Genomic DNA, 19,382 nt, shown 5'->3' with positions numbered 1-19,382 from the left:
TCTTTATAATTAAGGTGTTCAAATTTTAATAAAAATTTAATATTTAAAATTACTATTTGTACAAAAAATTAATTGCTAAATATTTGTGTGTGTGTGTATGTCTTATTGTTTAATCTTTTATATGTTCAATAATAAAGTGATAGGTGTTAATGAAATATAAGAATAAGAATGAAAACAATAATTCTTTTTAAGAAAATATGAATATGGTATGGTATGTTAGGACTTAGGAGTGGGACCAAATAATGAAATGAATAATAATAGAGTGAGTGATAGATGAGTAAAAGTAAGGTGGGACCACCAGACAAAATTATGGGTGGATAGTGAGCTACCTTTACTTCCCCTATGTGCTATGGAAATTGGAAAATAAATTTGGGATATTTACATATCAGACAATGCATGAATAGTCTCACAGAGTAGTTGATGGATGTTATAATAAATAAGTAAATCACTATTTTGGGTGTAACATATTTAATTTTCTATAAAGTACTATTTGAGAGAGAAATAAATGACATTATGATTTTTTTTTAAATTAAAGACTTATTTAGTTGAGTTTTTATGAAAAATACTTGTTTCAAGTGATATTATTTTTTAAAAAATTATGTTTAAATTTTTATGTAAAAATATTTTTATTTAATAATTATGTTTAGGTACGATAATATAAAAATATTTTTTATTTATTTATAATATTAAAAATATATTTTTTAAGTAAAAAAGACTTTTAAAAAATGTAAATTATAATTTTTTTAAATATATATATATTTTTTAATATATTTACTTTTACTTTTACTATTAAAATTTTAATAACTCAATAACACGCGAACAAACTCTAATTTTATTTAGGAAAATATACATTTTTTAAGTGATAAGCAGGTTTTTGTATTTTTTATTTTTTAAATTTAAATAATTATTTATAAAAATATGCATAAAATAAATATAAAATTCAATTTTTAATCCTTTTTGAATTTTTAATTAAAAAATTCACTTTACAAAAAATTATTAAATTTAAAAATCGGAAGAAAAAAAAATATTTCTTTAAACATGTTTGTTAAAAATTGGGTCAAAATCTTATCTAAACCCCTCTGGAAAATACATTCTCCCAAATTTAATGTATTTTACTAGACAACTAATATTTAGAAATTATAGTATTATTGCGTCTTTCCTTTGAGGACTATTCTGATGGCTAAAATGGTAATTTACTACGCATATTAAATGGGTTTGGACTTTGGATACCGGCACTATAATGGCAATGCTAATGGACATTAATCCGAATACATATGTGTATTTTATAACTAACTGAATTGTTGCTAGTAACTTGTAGCCTGATGGAGTATATTTCAAGCAGAAAACTGGAACCAGAGAATTAATTGCAACATGCTTCCCTCAAATCCCAATCATTTGTATTGTACACATAATTCTAGATGTTGATTCCTTTTTTCTCCTTTGTTTTATTGTTTTTTTGAAGACATGTTGGTTAGCTCCCTGGATTTTTTTTTATTTTTATTATTGAAGAGTGAATAGGTTAATATTACAAAAAATAGGATTTCACAGTGTTTTGGATCGCTATTTTATGTAAACACAATATGCAGAACACGTATTACACTAACAATATACAATCCGTTTATTATAATTTAAAATTAAAATAATACAATAACTTAAAATTAAAATAATACAATACACAGTCTATGTATTATCTTTATAAATTAAAAAAAAATCTAATCTGAAAATCTGCTTTCGCCGCTCGAGGCATTTTGAAAAAATACAGTAACTTTCAATATTAAAAAATTACACCAATTCTTATCCATTATCTAAAAACTTGTATAACTATTATAATAAATCTTTAAATATAGCTCCAATCAAGATATTGACTTGTTGAGTTGAAAGATACTTTAAAAAACCAAAAAAACGTGTTCAGTGGTGGTTTAACTGAAAATCAATTCCATGTCCATTACATAGGTAAACATAATGTAAAATTTACATTTAGAACCATTGATTCTGCATCACACCAAGAACATAATTAGAAGTGTTAATCAGCTACTCAGCTCGTCAAACTTTTGATGACTTTTCTCTAGAATGAATTTTGAGCACCTGCTGTGTCATACAAACCAAGAGTAGAAAATTTGACCTTAATCAAAATCAGAACAACACAAATTGATTATATGTTAACAGTTAGCACTATTACTGTATGACTAAATTATTTTAGTAACGAATTTCAACCAAATCCAACAAATTATTAGTAATCAGCCTAATCTAATGTAAAGTGAATAATTCATTTCATATTTTTATATGCATTAAATGAATCAAAATTTTCTACTTTTTTTGGTATAACCCTTTTATTGCCTTATAATTTCATTTGGGCTAAGGTGGCATGTCCTGTTGGGTGATGTTGGCCTTTTACCCTTTTCCTTCGAGCAACCAAATTCTTTATTTTTATCTTTTGATATAAGTACTATAATGCTTTTTATATCATCAATGAATGAAGCATTGTTTTACCTTATTAAAAAGAATGTGAGAACCATTCTATGTTAAATAAGTCCCAATAATTTTTATCTAATGTTGTGAAGATCAAATACTCCGCTTATTCAGACCAAATTATAGTATTATTGAGTAGCTAATTGGATTTCCCTTTCTTAGTTCTCCCTTTCTTACTGCCGCCGTCCTTAACTCTGCGCCTCCACTCTTCAAACTGTGAGTTTCCTAAACCCGCGACCAGACAATGCACTCACACAACTTCTGATTTCTTTTACAATAAATAATTATTTACGTTTATTCTCCTCCCAGATATGATTACAGAGTCAAGCCATTTAGACGTATACATTTTATTAAATGTTTGATTACTATTGATTGTTGTGTTGATCTTTTATAACAAATAACAAATATCCAATGAATTGAGTACATTTCCTAAGAAATATTGGCATAGAAAATAGCTACCACCTTTTCAACCAGTTTATAACTCATGATATTGGCAGGTATGAACATGTACGTGAAGGCTCCAAGGGGCCGTGGAACCCGTTCTTCGTTTCAAGGTCATAAACAACTGTTGGGTTTGTAAGATTTGTTATGTCCCATATCCGTGGGGTCCCTATCGAACTTATGGTTCCAAGGCTGCTAAATGAAGACGTCGAGGAAGTAACTGATCTACAACATCTCTTACTTGTAGACGCCCTTGTTAAAAAAAACTATTCAGGTACCAAACCCACCGGTACCCAAACCCACCATGACAAGGGTGAGGATGAGGAGGTGTGGATGAAGTACCTTGTGGTGGTGGGTTTAGGTACCTGAAATACAGTTTCCTTTTAACAAAGACATCTGCAAGCAAGGGATGTTATAGATCAGGAACGAGTTCCTCGGCGTCTTCCTCTAGCAGCCTTGGAACCATAAATTCAATAGGGACATAACAAGTCTTACCAACAGTTGTTTTGTCTATGACCTTGACACAAAAAACGGGTTCTAAAGCCCCTGGAGCCTTCACGTACATGTTTCATACCTGTCATTGTATCCTTACCTTCTTGAATGTGAAAACAAAGAAACAAATAAAAAAAAGTATTACAAACTGGTTGAAAAGATGATAGTTATCATAATTATGAGTACCAAATTGGTATGAACTGAACCAATTCACTAAATACCAAATGTGTTTTTAACTAAGATTGTCAGGAAATGTGCTATTTTCTATGCTAATATTTCTTAGGAATAAGACACTTTTTTAAGGTACCATACTCAATTCATTGGATACTTATTATTTATTATAAAAGATCAACACAACAATCAATAATAATCAAATATTTAATAAAAAGTATAATCATATGTAATTGGCATGGACTGTAAAAAGTAAAAACTGATCGTTAAAGACCATCAAAGAAATAAAAAAAATAACAATGAAAACTAAGAGGAGAAGAGGAGAATAAACGTAAATAATTATTTATTGTAAAAGAAATCAGAAGTTGCAGAGTTTGAAGAAGAGTATTGGTGTTGTGTGAGTGCATTGTCTGGTGGCGGGCGGGATTAGAAAACTCACGGAGTTTGAGAGTGGAGGCGCAGAGTTTGAACCAGAGCTAAGCACGGCGGCAGTAAGACTGAAGGACCGAAGGAAAGAAAGGGAGAACGGGAGAAAAAAAAGAATCCAATTAGCTACACTCTTTTTTTTTGTCAAGGACCTTAGAGTACTTGGGCCTTGGGGATAAGAATATTTTTTGCCCACCCCTAACGAGCCCACATCAACACATGTGTCAGTCTCAAAGTTCCCCCTATCAGAATCCCTTCCTTCTTCATCTTCATTTTTAAGCATGAGGCATGCAAAATCCAGGAAACTGAAAACTTGAGTTGCTGCACAACCAAATGCAACTTTTAACTAAAAATTTCCTACAAGCATGAAAGAATATCAGGACGAACTTTTTATAACAACAAATTCAAACCTTTCTCTAACAGGTTACATATGCTGAACTATGATAGGTGTCCAGTTCCCGGATATGACAACGAATAATGGATTCTGGAAGGATTCTTCTCTCTAACCACAGCCTTAAAACATAAGCAATTGCAAGGAAAGGTTATAGAGAATAATGATTCAAAAGAAAGATATATGAAAAAGCTAAAAAGCACAAATATTTTAAGTAAACTGGAATATCAACTTGCCTTAAGACACTGGCTGCGATTTTCTTGCGAAGTATGTCCAGGAGCAGCAGCAGCAGACAATAGGCGTGAGAGGACAGCTTGCATAGCAGATGAATATGCACCACCATCACCTGAGAGAAACCAGATCTATTTTTCAAAATGAATGTATAAACAAGCACATATATACATATTCCCTTTCTGTAAGCAAGATTCAAGACTCCAAAGTCATAAACAATCACCTCTCAGACCACGAGAACTTTGACCAATGGAGTCAATAAGAAAAAATAGGTCCACACCTTCCGATGCAGGCTTGACTCAGTTTCCAGACTTCGTACAAGAATTTACATCACCTAGAATAAATTCAAGCCAATTCAGAGTCAGAATTTCAACTAATCAACAACAATTCCAAAAATCTAGAAGTAGAAAATTCAACAATCACAGATCTACATTTCCGGAATTCAGATTCAGATTATGAAGATGCAGAATTAGAGAGAGCAGCAACAAAAATTCTAGAATTAGCGATGAATCTAGAACACACAGAAGAAGAAGTAGAGAACACGTATCTGTGCTTGAAGTCCGTGCCAGAAGCGTCACCGTGCAAGATGGCTGGCGTGGCGGTAGAAAGCGGCACCGAGGACGCCGCCGCCGCGAAGGGGAAGCCGAGAACGTTCGCGGCCCTCGTTGATGGAGCAGCAACGGTGGGAAACGTATATCTTGACCTGGCAAGGGCGGCGATGGTGCGGAGGTCACCACCAAAGCCACCGCATCTGAACTCGCACGCGGTGGTCTTGGTCGGCGCAGACGACGCTACAAGGCTGGACAGAGGAGGCGGCGCCGAAGAAGAAGAAGCAGCAGATCTAACCATAGGCAGCGGCGCCTTGGAAGAAGAAGTAGCAGATCTGACCATAGGTAGCGTTCTGTTCTGTTCTGAGATTGAAAAAGTAGGGTTAGAATGAAAGTACGTTGTACTTATAATGCTCGTGTTCTGTTCTGTTCTGAGCTGGGCCTGAAGTTGCTCTTTGTTGGCCTGCCCACTCCAAGTTGATAGTTGGGCCTGGTGGTCTGGGCGAAGGCCCGGCTTCTTGGTTCTTAAATTGGAGGGCAATGCGTGAGGCTGGTTCACAGAGCAGCGAACACCTCCTACTCCCAACAGTGGAGGGATAACAGGCTACTGCTCTTTGGGCCCAGTATTGCCTAGTGGGCCTTGCTACTTGAACCATCATTTTTTTTTCGTCTATTTTGAAATTTTGTGCTATCAATCATTATGTGGAGATATTGCCTACTATAACTGTCACTCTGCCTATGAGCATATCAATTATTACTATTAATTTTCTCACCATAATATAACTTTGGGATATTTACATATCAGACAATGCATGAATAGTCTCACAGAGTAGTTGATGGATGTTATAATAAATAAGTAAATCACTATTTTGGGTGTAACATATTTAATTTTCTATAAAGTACTATTTGAGAGAGAAATAAATGACATTATGATTTTTTTTTAAATAAAAATATTTATTTAGTTGAGTTTTTATGAACAAATCTTGTTTCAAGTGATATTATTTTTTAAAAAAATTATGTTTAAATTTTTATTTAACAATTATATTTAGGTACAATAATATAAAAATATTTTTTATTTATTTATAATATTAAAAATTAAAAAATTAAAAAATTCACTTAACAAAAAATTACCAAATTTAAAAATTGGAAGAAAAAAATATTTCTTTAAAAAATGTTTGTTAAAAGTTAGGTCAAAATCTTATCAAAACCCCTTTGAAAAATACATTTTCCCAAATTTAATGTATTTTACTAGACAATTAATATTTAGAAACTATAGTATTATAATATTATTGTGTCTTTCCTTTGAGGACTATTCTGATGGCTAAAATGGTAATTTACTACGCATATTAAATGGGTTTGGACTTTGGATACCGGCACTATAATGGCAATGCTAATGGACATTAATCCGAATCCATATGTGTATTTTATAACTAACTGAATTGTTGCTAGTAACTTGTAGCCTGATGGAGTATATTTCAAGCAGAAAACTGGAACCAATTGCAACATGCTTCCCTCAAATTCCAATCACTTGTATTGTACACATAATTCTAGATATTGATTCCTTTTTTCTCCTTTATTTTATTGTTTTTTTTAAGACATGTTGGTTAGCTAACTGGATTTTTATTTTAATATTGAAGAGTGAATAGAATTTTAGGTTAATGTTACAAAAAATGGGAACGTTGGTGCAAGTACAATACACAGAACACGTATTCCACTAATTCCACTAACAATAGGAGTCTATTTATTGTAATTTAATATTAAAATAATATAATACACAGTGTACTGTCTTTATAAATTAAAAAAAATCTGATATAACAAATTTTATAGCCTCCAAAAATTTTGTAAAACACTGTAGCTTTCAATATGAAAGAATTATATCAATTTTTATTCAATATCTAAGAACTTGTATAACTATTATGACAAATCCTTTAATATAGCTCCAATCAAAGTACCATTAGTTATTGATTTGTTGAGTTTGAAAGATACCATAAAAAACCAAAAAAACGTGTTCATTGGTTTAATTGAAAATCAATTCCATGTCCATTACATAGGTAAACATAATGTTAAATGTACATTTAGAACCATCGATTTTGCATCACACCAAGAACATAATTAGAAGTGTTAATCAGCTACTCAGCTCGTCAAACTTTTGATGACTTTTCTCTAGAATGAATTTTGAGCACCTGCTGTGTCCTACAAACCAAGAGTAGAAAATTTGACAGTTAATCAAAATCAGACCAACACAAATTGATTATAATTTATATGTTAAGAGTTAGCACTATTACTGTATGACTAAATTATTTTAGTAACGAATTTCAACCAAATCCAATAATTTATTAGTTATCAGCTAATGGAAAGTCAATAATTCATTTCATATTTTTATATGCATTCATCGAATCAAAATTATCTACTTTTATTCTTAACCGATATCGTTAAAAGTTAAACCTGTTATTGCTTTATAATTTCATTTGGGCTATGCTAGCATGTTCTGTTGGGTGATGTTGGCCTTTTACCCTTTTCCTCCGAGCTACCAAATTCTTTATTTTTATCTTTTCATATAAGTATTATAATGCTTTTGATAACATCAATGAAAGGATTGTTTTACCTTATTAAAAAGAACTAGTGTAAAAGCCGCGCGAAGCGGCCCAAATATTATTTCATTATAAAAATATATTGGTATTTATCCATTAATAATAATAGTTATTATTTTTAACTTAAAAAAGTTCTTGTGCATAAAAATTGATCGTATAAAAATAATTATATTAATTAAAATATAAAACACCAAAAAATACTATTTCTATACTAAATATTTTTGACACGCATATAAAAATACAATCGTTACTAATTAATCCCATATCTTAATTATTTTTTAATTAACCAAAAAAGCAAATAAGTGAATAATTGTTAAAAAAATACTCATGACAAAACAATATTTATTATAAAATATGTATGCATAGCAAGAATAAAAAAAATTAATCACTTATTGCATTGTAGTATATCTTCTTTCATCAAAATTTTGAATAAATTTAAAATATTAATTTATTATTTGTATTGATATCAACTACTTTTAAAATTACATTCACTTATAAAATACACAATTGTTTTTAATTAAAAAAAGTCAGTTGCATAATTCAAATTCAACTTTGGCTAACATATGGATAACTCTATTTTTAAAAGATAGTTCTATATTATTTATTTGCAGCATTTAAAATTAGCACGATAAGAGATACCGATAACAATTTACTTAATTTACTTTCTCTAGTTGTAAATGAAATACTTTACAAAATGTATTGCTTTTGGTATGTACATACATGGATTATTTGTAGAAGCTACATGACTTGTTACTTAATTGAAATTGATTGAAAATTAAATTATGAAAGTAATCCATTACTTTTGGTATGTACATACATGGGTTATTTGTAGCCATCCATTCATGGAAATAAAAAATAAAAGAGATGTTCTCAATTTTTTATATGGTATAGGATTTTTGACAAAATTACCTAGACAACTATAAAAAAATGTGTTGGAATTAATTGAAATGATTTAATTTCAGATCAGTAATACTACTACTTAGTAAAATGAAGCAATAAAACTCAAAACACTTAAAGTAATAACATCAAAGAGCACAAAACTTTTCCAAAGAACCAAAAGTAAATAAACACTTCCGTGATGAAGCAAGATAAGCAAAAAAATATGTATCTTCCCATCACTACCAGAATGAGGAACATAAAAAAAACTACTTTATGTGCCAAAAGACTACTTTATATGCTAAAAGACTGCCTGCTTTTTTATCAATGACGAAGTTAATTCTTGAATTTGGTCATCTTTCTCATTTGCTAAAATTTTTGCCTTTACTGCTGCTACAGCACGTTTTACTTTCTCCATTTTGTTATATATATATAAAAACTAATAATTACATTAAGAAAAGTATTCTGAGTTAGACGTTTGTTCATATACCCCTTATTAATCTACAAATAACTACTATATTTATTTCTACTAAATGTGTCTAGATATTAGAAAAAAAAAACATAGACTTGTTTTCCTACCATTTTCCGCACCAGAAATTGATCCCACTGGATGTGAAGGAGACATTATATCCACATTATTTTCTTTTCCACTATGTTTAGTTGAAACTAAAGCACATGGTAGCTGAGATTCACTTTTCTTTGATAACTCAAAATTCATTATAGAGTCTTTTATTTGCAGATGGTCACCAGCTAAACCTGTAGATAGTGTTTGTGACTTGAGAAAGAACTACACTCCATCTAAGGAATTACAAAGGAAATCACTCAACATTTTAGAAAATAATTTCTAGACGAAATAAGAAGAAAAGTAAACGTAATTGGCAAATTTTGCTCGATAAAAGCTACAAAAGCATGAAATTTAGTTGAAGAAAAGTAACCTTTAAATATATTGTCCTCTTTGCTCTAAATTTGCTAACACATCTTAGTACAAACCCACTTAACCGCAAGTTAAACAACACTAATTCAGAAACAGAATATTACTGTAGTCAAAGGTTTTAAAACCATTACATTGCATCAAAAGGTATGGTTCCTGAAGAACTGTAGATAATAAATTGTATAGTTTCTCATGATTTGCTTCATGCACCGAGTCTTAAACTTAAAATAACGTGACAAAGACAGAGGCAGCAAGTAACTTTTTCAACATGATGGTATGGTAGATCTTAATGGCCATAATTAAAGTTTTTCTTTATTAAATGATTAGACCTTATTTAAGTGTCACTAACTACTATGTACACGCAACCTACTAACTCTCAATAATATTTTCTATAGGTGCAGTTCAAATAGAGAAATGGTTGGTTTTATTCTCTTCCATTGAGAAAGCCAAGGCACAAAGCAAGCCAGATCCACACTCTTAACATACTCAACGGCTAAAAGACTTAAGAGTTGTATAAAAGAAACTTTAAGTCACATCACAAGCCTAGACTTTATGTATTATTAGAACTGATATATTATTCTATTAGCCATTGCCTTTAATTATTTATTAATGAATTTAAACAAAATAGAAGTCTGAATGCTTAAACTCGTGTATTCAATTCTTGTAGATGAAATGAATGATTGAGAAATTGAAATCAGTATTATTACTTTTAGATAAACTTCATTAACAAATAGAAAATTAGAAAAATACAGAAATCAGTATTATTACGTACTAAATACAAATGCACTGAGAGTGCCTATTGCAGTAACTTATCACATCATGAAGTAATTCTCATTGCAAAAGTAACAAGAGGCTTTTATACTCATTTGTTGAATAGATCAACCGAAACATGCATAAATAAAGGGATCACAATTTAGAAACTTTAGCTAAGGACTTAATAGGAGTTTAAAAGACGACATACCACATATGAAATAGCCAACTACACAGCAAGACTCCAAACTTTGTAACAAACAACATAGTACCAAATAAATTTTACGAAGAAATCCCTTGCAATTAATAATCCCAAGTCCACTTCATTGTTTTAAATAAATCTCTAGCAATCGATTTATTGAAGATCAAGTTTAGGGACAGAAAATTTTCCAACTTACCCGGTAGAAGGAAAAGATGTACGTATCGTTAAAACACCATGTTTTATTTTCAAGCTTACTGGGTCAAGCAAAAGTAATTAGAATTCTAAAAGCAGTATTTCACAAAATCTGTTTCTCCTCTATTTGTAGTAAAAAAGGCAAATAAAAATGTTTAGTTTAGAAGGGATGATTTTATTTTGAATCAATACAGTTATTATGAACTCATATAATAATTCTTCTTCAGACAAACAAAAGCATACTGCATAAGTGCATATAAAAGAACCTATCTCCTTAGCACCTTGAGTACTTATTGTTAAGAGGTCATATATATATATATATAGATACACACACACAAACACTAAATCAATGAGATTTTTTCTTTTCTCAAATATCATTTGCTAAGAAAAGTAGTGATTCTACTAACCACAAATGCATTGTGAGTCTAATCCAATGGTTTTTCAAAAATGAAAAAAGGCCCATCTAAAAACTGGAAGATAACTTAAAAACACTAAAGTACAACATGTATAGCAAATTATACAAAGCTTTTCAAAAAGAACTACACTAAGTCAAAGGAATGAGAAAAAAACTAATTGAAATTAAAAAAAAAAAACTATTTTTAGTCCAAATAAGAAGAAAAGTAATAGAATTTGGCAAATTACATGATCCTCTTTGTTCTTATTTTATATTTTTTGTGTTATCCTCCTTGCTCTAAAAATCTGGTGTTCTGGTGCCGAAACCATCACACCTTCCTCAATTAAATGGAACAACAACATTCACAACTGATATATCATTAATATATTATATTGAAATTATTAACTTTACAGTCCTATTATGCCCTTCTTTAGATAAAAGTAGTGCCTTCTAATCATCCGTTGCTAAGTATTTTCTAAACAATGATGCCTTAATCATAAGTTGGAACATAAAAAAACTAAAGATAAATTGTAAAAGTTTATGACATTATGTTGATTTCTCAAGTTACTTACAACTGAATTGCTGAAAGAAATTAAGTGAGTAAACATGCTAATTGCTTTTTAAATAAAGAACATAATCACAAAATCCTTAATGGTTTACAGTAAATTGCAAAGAGCTTCCTAAAGCATAAACATCATTACAAAATGTCCTCATTGTTATGCCATTCAAAAGCTAAATTATTACTTTTTGTGTCACTAAAAAGGAACAAATGTGGAACAACTAACCTCACCCCAGAATCACCATGATTGAGAGCAACAACTCATTGTTATGCCTTCTCTGTTTTTTTTTATGTTTAATTTTTCGTTACTGAAGTAGAAGACAGGAATAAAGGTTGTAGTTACAAAATACAGTGCCCGAACACTTATCGGAACATTGCACCAGAGCTATTATTACCACACTTCTGATTTGGAATACTCATTCAAATTTTGTGTTTGAAATTTGAATTCCAACCCCAAAAAGAGAAAGAACCCGCTCATAGCCAAAATCTCCTTCTCAACTTTCTTTTATCGAACCCACCTTGTTCAGAGCTATTATTTCACGTTTTAATGTTTACATTTCACTTTTTTGGTTCACAATGTAATTTTACTTAGACACGTGTTATTTAACTGGTCATGACACTTAGTCAATCAATTAACCAAGTACTGCTCTCCTATTATATATAGAGAGATGTGAGAACTACTCTATGTTAACAAATAAGTCCCAATAATAAATCTTTCTAATTTTTCTCTCAATCTTTTTATAAAGTGTGATTTTTTACCATATCCTCTTTAAACAGAACCAAAAAAAAAATCATTGGAAAAGATGTTGAATAAAGAGAAATAATACTTTACAAGAAATTTTTTAAAAAAATTGAAAAGACCATTTCCATTGTCAATTGCACTTGCTCCTTTCTATAAGTTGAGGGCTAATAGGTGAATTCAGTCATTAATTATTTCTTCTACAATTATATAATTGGCATAGTCCAAAAATTAAAAATGCTTTTGTGACTATGAATAAAGATGTTATTCTTCTGATAATATATCCACAACCATGGTAAACTGAAAAAACTTATGAACTACATAAACAAACTAAGGAGGCACATATTATTCTGCTCAGAAGTAGCAAATGATCAAATCATAACAAAGTTTCATATGTCCAGACATATTTATGCAACTTCATCACTGCAGAAACTAATAATCATTTTTGGAACAATCATGCTATGTGTCGATCATGTTTCAGCCGCAAATCAATTACTCGTATAGAATACATTTTGAAATACAATATACACATTAAAAATGTATAAAACAACACCTGTACTTATATTGAAAAACAAAGTAAATGAATCAATAGCTAATGTTTGATGTACCCATAATTTTAGTTTTCAAAAAAGATACTTCATTTAATAAGTAAAAGGATATATAGTGAACAATTATGCAGATCTTAAAAGATATTGTTAATTTTTATTATCAAAATCTCAGAAACATTCCAATGCTGGAAATGGCAGACAATCAACAAGGCATCAGTTCAGTCCGCCCGTCTGCTTTTCTTCATCATTGATTAATGCAAACAATTAATTTTGCTAATAACCATTGTATTAAAAACACTTATACATGAAAACCTCAAAAATCATATGCCAATATTAAACCATGATTAAATGATGAATCATATGGAACAAATGGTAAGATAGGAAAGGCATCAGATAATAAGCGGAGTATTTGATCTTCACAACATTTTTTCAGTGTGTAGGATAAGACAATTTTCACATCATTTGCCATTCCACAATCCATACTCTTTATGTTTCAGAATCAAATCACAAGTAGCTATTCATGCAAATTATAATACATAAAAAATAAATTTTTAAGTATTTTATTCAACATATCAAACCATATAACAGTTTTAAACTAAGTAGAAACTCCATGTAAAGTTAACTGAATCTGAGTTTATCATTTTCAACTGAAACATATTCTGGTGAATAGTTGACTAAGAAAATGCAAAAGACAAAGCAAATTAAAACATGAGATTAAAATTGAGCAAACTAAATATATATGGCATCAGAAAAGTGTGTTGTCAACACTGAAAAAATCAGTATATCAATAAGCGGTTTACCAAGTAATCATCACATGCCAATTTGAACAAACAATATACATATATGAAATGAATTGAATAAAATTGAATTTTGGTAGATCCATTTGACCCATGGCAATTGGAAAAACAAGGTGCAATGGGCTGGTAAGTCAACCATTTTGAATCTGTGCATCAGTTATATCCCCATTGCCATTCAAATTCACAAACATGGAGAGGGTAAAGACAGATGCACACAACAATATAATCATCACCATAACAGAATAAAAATTGAAACTTTCGCACCAAAATTTCACAATATGGAATTACCTAATAATCAATCAAAACCCTAAAAACCAAACCTGAGAAAGGAACAAAAGAAAGAAGAAAGAAGTGACGGCAATGGAAGAGTGGAAGGGGATTATATATGGTTGGGATTGGAATTAATAGAAATCTTCAGAGGTTGGAAATGTTCAGAGAAAAATTAGGGTTTGCTGATGGGTATTGGGCTTGGGCTATTCACGTTAATTTTTTCTGTTTTCACAAATCACAATAAAACATAGTATTGGGCCAATTAGAAAATTTTTTCTTCTAAAAAAAATCTCTTCAAACGCTAAATTAGATTTATTTCTAGATCTTTACCCAAAAAAAAAAAGATTTATTTCTAGATAAAAACTCGTATGCAACTATCTTGATGTAAAGTTGTTAGTTAAAATTATTAGATGATTTGACATATTTGATTAAATTATTATTTAATAACTCACAATTATAAACTTTATATAAAAAAAATTACCTAAATTTTCACCTTATTTTAAGACAAAACAATAAAAACTAAAAACTTCAATCTAAAATCGTATAATATTATTCGAGAAATGCTATTTGTCCTTTAAATCTTTAGTCTTTATTCAGTCTTTTAATTTAAAAAATATTATTTAATTAATTTAAATACTTATTTTTATAAGAAGTTACTTGTTTTTTATAAAAAATTACTTATTTTTTAATTTCTTTTTAGAAGAAACCGAATGATGGATAATTTTTAAAGAATATCTAACTGCATTGATATTATACTTCCACCAAAATGATGAGTATTTTTAAAGAATACCTAATCATTGATATTAAAGAATACCTCATTATCAAAGTAATAAACCAAACATTGCATCTTTAGAATCAGTTTCAACAAGTGAACTAAAAGTTGGTAAAAGTGAAAAACATAGATTATAATAAAACACATGAAATGAGCTTGATAGAACTGTTGTATTAGGAGAAAAATGATGATGATGATAAAAAATCAAAGATATATTACCAATAATGTGAGAGACAGCATTGAATTAAAAATTAATTTACGAAATTTTATATTATTTTATTAGTGATAAAACAGAGAGTTATTCTATTCTAAATTAAATTAAGACGATGTCTCTTTTTTGTTTAATTTATTATAAAAAGCAAAATAGAAATAGAATTTTCAAAACTTTTTTGTTTAGGAGATGAACTTTTACAAAATGATATATAAAGAACTAATCTATTTGTTCCATGGCATCATGTCCCTTGTAGATATCAGAAGGAGGTAAGAAACAATCCATGGACAAACCACAAACATTAAAACCAACTTCTTCAATTTTCCATGTTTCCTCAATCTTCCTCTTGTGATTAATTTCCATGCCATACCTACATAACATAACCACTGATTTTCCACCATGTGCTATGTTGATCCCATTAACATACCTATAATCCTCAATCAAAGACTCAATGCTTGTTTCCCAAAACACAAAATCATGATCATCTTTCATATGGGATTTCATTCTCATCAATTTGTTGTCCTCAAATTTGATCAATAGCCCTGTCCTTTGACTGAAATAACCCCACATTGTGTGCCTTATTATTTCTGTCTGCTCTGTGTTTTGTGATTCAAGAATGTCTTGTGCTGCTTCTAACTTTAGTAGGAAGCATTCTTCATTGTTCATTCTTTTCTCTCCTACACATTTTGCTTCTACAAATAAGTTTGTTGTACACCTTGGATCTAATCCCTATTCACAAAAATAAAATTAGATTCCACTCTCTATTAGTCATTGACCAATTTAAAATAATAAATCACAATTCTTTTTTTAAATTATATATAAATATATTATTTTATTATATCCGGTTGAATCTCTGAGATTTCAACTCTACTGATTCGGAAGACAATTTTATTCTTAAAATTTGATAAATCTGACGTTGATCTAACAAGAGATGTACCTGAAAGAAGCGACGAAGTGGTCGAGGGGGACCTTTGTTTGCATGAGAAGGTTGAGAAGAAGATTGATTCCATGTTATATTGCCATCAGAACCTGCACTAACTTTGTAGCCAGAAACAACCAATTCAAAGTGCCATAAATTAGGGTTTTTTTGCCAAAGAACAAAGCCTCCAACTTCAGTTTTTCCTATTGGTTTAAGTTTAGAATCTTCTTTGCGCATCTCAGAACCAATCATCCTCACTTGTCCCACTACATACATACTTTCCATTGAATCCAATGCATCTACTCCTCCCATTGCTGCTATGTATTGTTGCACTATGTACTTTGCACTACAAGCTTCCTACATATATATTATGCCAACATAATCTATCTTCTTATTTAACAACTTTTGAGAAACTATTTATTGAATGGCGAAAACTCACGTGAAGTTATCTTAATATAAAGTTGATAGTCAAAAATTGTTAGATGATTTAACAGATTTAACTAAATTATAATCAAACAATTTTTAACTATTAATTTTATATAAATGTAACTGTACGTGAATTTTCACCTTATTGAATATATATACAAAAATATGATGTACACATTAAGATCAAAAATTAGCTAAGTTATTATATATTTGTGTAAAAATATATTTATTTTAATTCATTTTCAAAATATATAACTGTATTTTGTGTTTTAACATATATCAATGACTAATTTAATTACTGAGTTTTTGTATACACATAATATGGTTAATTAAATAATATATTTTTAAAAAGAATAAATTATTAAAATAAAGTTGTAATATTATAACATTTTTGTGTGATACATATGAAAAAAAAATTGGGTGATGATGCTCAAAATTCTATAAAACTTAACATGTTAATTAATAAATTGGTTAAGTAGTTTAAGAAAAGCCAAGAAACTTTGATACACTTTCATGATGTTACATATAATAATATTACATCAATTGCACCAAGTTGAATTCTAACAATAACATGACAAAGAATATTATATAAGAGATGAAAAATGATGCATACTTTGGGAGAAATTTTCAGGGATGTAACAAAGGTGTGATCGGATTGAACTTGTTGAGGGATGAGTGGAGAACCAACCAACTTGATCAAAGCAATGAATTCATGTTTTGAATGTGTTTTGAAATGTGAGGACTTATCATTTGAAAGTTGAGCCTTCATCAATGCTCTTAGGTTTTTCCATCGGCTCGACGAATTTCGACCTATTTTAGTCCACATTTTTTCTGGTATTGGAACTTCCAATACCGTAGCCAATCCTTTAGCATTCTCCACATTCGGACACAACTTTCTCATTATTCAAAACAAATTAAAGAGAAATCAAAATCGTCAAGAGAGAAAAATGACACAAGGGGGTTTTGGTAATGAATTTGGAAATGGGATTTTTGGTTTTTTGGGTGTGTGTTTTTTTGTGAGGGTGGTGTATGTTGTGATGGGTTATGCGTCGGTGTAGGAAGCATTATTAATTAATTACTATTCATTAACAAATCTTCTTAACCAAAATATAGCAAATAGCAATAAATCTATATGCCTATATAAAGCTATGTTGGGTATGCAATTTTGTTGAACTATATAGTAACTACTTACATCTTACAAGTTATAGTTATCAAAAACCAATTATTTAATTTGTTATCCAATATTTTTTTTTTTTTAAAAAGCTTATACAAATATAATAAGTTTAGCACATCGATACCCATATAAAGTTAGTAGGATCAACATCTAAAATTTATGAAATTGACTTTTATAACAAGTGAATGCCTTTAAAGATGATAAATAAAATTTATGAAATTCACATCCTTGCTAAAATTAACACCGTTATCTTCATTCATAGGATGCCATATATATATACAAGAGAATCATAATAGAGGCAATGGTTATTTTGTGCCTCTTTTGGAGGACCACCACAATAATAGGAGCAAGCATAGCATCCAACATTCCTAGCTAGGTCCATTGTGGCATATGCTTCCTTCAAACAGCAAACAATTCACAACAATGAAATTTTTTTGTAAGGTTGGTTTGAGTCATACTATAGGTTACTCTGTCTGATTTAACATTATTATATAACTTTTTTTTTTATTTGTTTTCTCTAACAATAGATTATCCCATGCACCTATATACCATCATTTCTAATTGATCTAGCTAGTGTGTGACTTATCTCAAAACTTATATCAAGTATGTATTTATATATAAATAATATTTAATTTATTTTTAATATATATTTTATGTTTTAATATATATTTTATATTAGTAACTAGTTTTATTAACTAATTTTAATGTACTTCTAATATAATTGATGAGGTAATACAAAGTTACAAACACAGTGAGTCTTAAAAAAAATTAACACCAATGTTTCTATCATAGTATTGTCAACATCTCTATTTTAAATATATTTAGTTTGTATTTTTATCTTTTGTGTTTCTTATTTTTAGAATTAAAAAAATGAAAACAATAAAAAAAAATTTCTTTCTACCTTTTGTTTTTTTTTTTTATAAACTTTTAAAAAATAAAAAATACTAAAAATTAAAACACAAATCAAACACAATTTTAAACATTTTGTCTCACTTTATTTATCGTTCAAGTTATAGATATACAAACCCTAAACAATATTGTCTTTCTTAGATAGTATTTAGAAGGGAGATTGAGAGTACGAAACATAAATTGAAAAACAGAAATTATATTATGTGTTTGTATTGTATTTAGTATAAATATATAAAATTGAGTTATGTCTCAAACTCTCAATATCTTGTTTGGTTTAAGATAAAAATAGAACCTTAACTAAGTGAAAGTGTAAAACTACTAAAATACTCTTACTCATTAAAAAAGTTCAAAATAAGACCCTAATCCTTCCCCCTCTTCTTACCCACCACTATCATGTTCATTCCAATTTTGACGGTGTGCTCACTAATGATCTGTCTTCTATTCCAATTTTGCGTTGTGCTCACCGATGATCTATCATTTGTTCTAATTCTATTATCTGTTGCTGATGATTCACTGTTTGTTCTATCTATTTTTTGTTGCACTCACTACAGAACCTTAATTCTACTTTTATGTCGACTCTGTTTGAGTTCTAAATTAAAATATTTTATGAGCTTTTTGTCATCCAATACCTCCCACTATTCTTCTATTTCCTATTCTGATTTTAAAATCTTCTTATGTTATATGGAATTATTAAATTTATTTTTTTGACATATATTTATAAGATTGTTGTTATTTTTGATATTATTGTTGATGGTGGTAGTGAAATTTGATAATGGTGTCTGGTGGTAGAATGAGAAAAGGAGTGTAATTGGAGTTGAGAAGTCAGGGCTGTGAAAGTACTAGTAGCTGGTAGTGGAAGAATTGTGAAGAATAAACTTAGAATATAAAATTTTGAATGAGAATAGTTGAGGAAAACAGTTATTAAAATTTAAGTCCATATTCCAAAAAAAATT

General features: G+C 29.4%; 1 protein-coding gene, 1 long non-coding RNA gene, 1 other non-coding gene and 1 pseudogene across 6 annotated transcripts; all 4 read right to left on the bottom strand.

The window, feature by feature from the left end:
- Nucleotides 1-1,844: 1,844 nt before the first annotated feature.
- On the bottom strand, nt 1,845-4,620 carry LOC127748545 (uncharacterized). Of its 4 annotated transcripts, none has more exons than XR_008010639.1 (3): nt 4,410-4,620; nt 4,013-4,320; nt 1,845-2,088 (listed from the first exon to the last, which is right to left on the bottom strand). It is a non-coding gene; the product is annotated as an uncharacterized LOC127748545 (long non-coding RNA). The 4 variants fall into 4 exon arrangements; XR_008010638.1 differs by having other exon boundaries at nt 1,845-2,085; XR_008010637.1 differs by having other exon boundaries at nt 1,845-2,085; nt 4,196-4,320.
- On the bottom strand, nt 4,621-5,752 carry LOC107495988 (uncharacterized). Its single transcript, XM_052263274.1, has 2 exons — nt 4,845-5,752; nt 4,621-4,736 (listed from the first exon to the last, which is right to left on the bottom strand). Exon 1 carries the CDS (start codon nt 5,510-5,512, stop codon nt 5,075-5,077), a length of 438 nt encoding a protein of 145 aa, XP_052119234.1. The 5' UTR covers nt 5,513-5,752; the 3' UTR covers nt 4,621-4,736; nt 4,845-5,074.
- Nucleotides 5,753-13,333: 7,581 nt separating this feature from the next.
- Nucleotides 13,334-13,421, bottom strand: LOC127739974 (small nucleolar RNA R16). The gene has a single exon (XR_008000715.1). It is a non-coding gene; the product is annotated as a small nucleolar RNA R16 (small nucleolar RNA).
- Nucleotides 13,422-15,220: 1,799 nt separating this feature from the next.
- On the bottom strand, nt 15,221-17,247 carry LOC107495920 (uncharacterized; annotated as a pseudogene).
- Between the last annotated feature and the right edge of the window lie 2,135 nt (nt 17,248-19,382).

Source organism: Arachis duranensis, chromosome 6 (genome assembly GCF_000817695.3).
Source record: "Arachis duranensis cultivar V14167 chromosome 6, aradu.V14167.gnm2.J7QH, whole genome shotgun sequence".
NCBI lineage: Eukaryota > Viridiplantae > Streptophyta > Magnoliopsida > Fabales > Fabaceae > Arachis > Arachis duranensis.
Note: the sequence above shows the minus strand (reverse complement) of the source record. Positions and strands in the feature narration are given on the sequence as shown.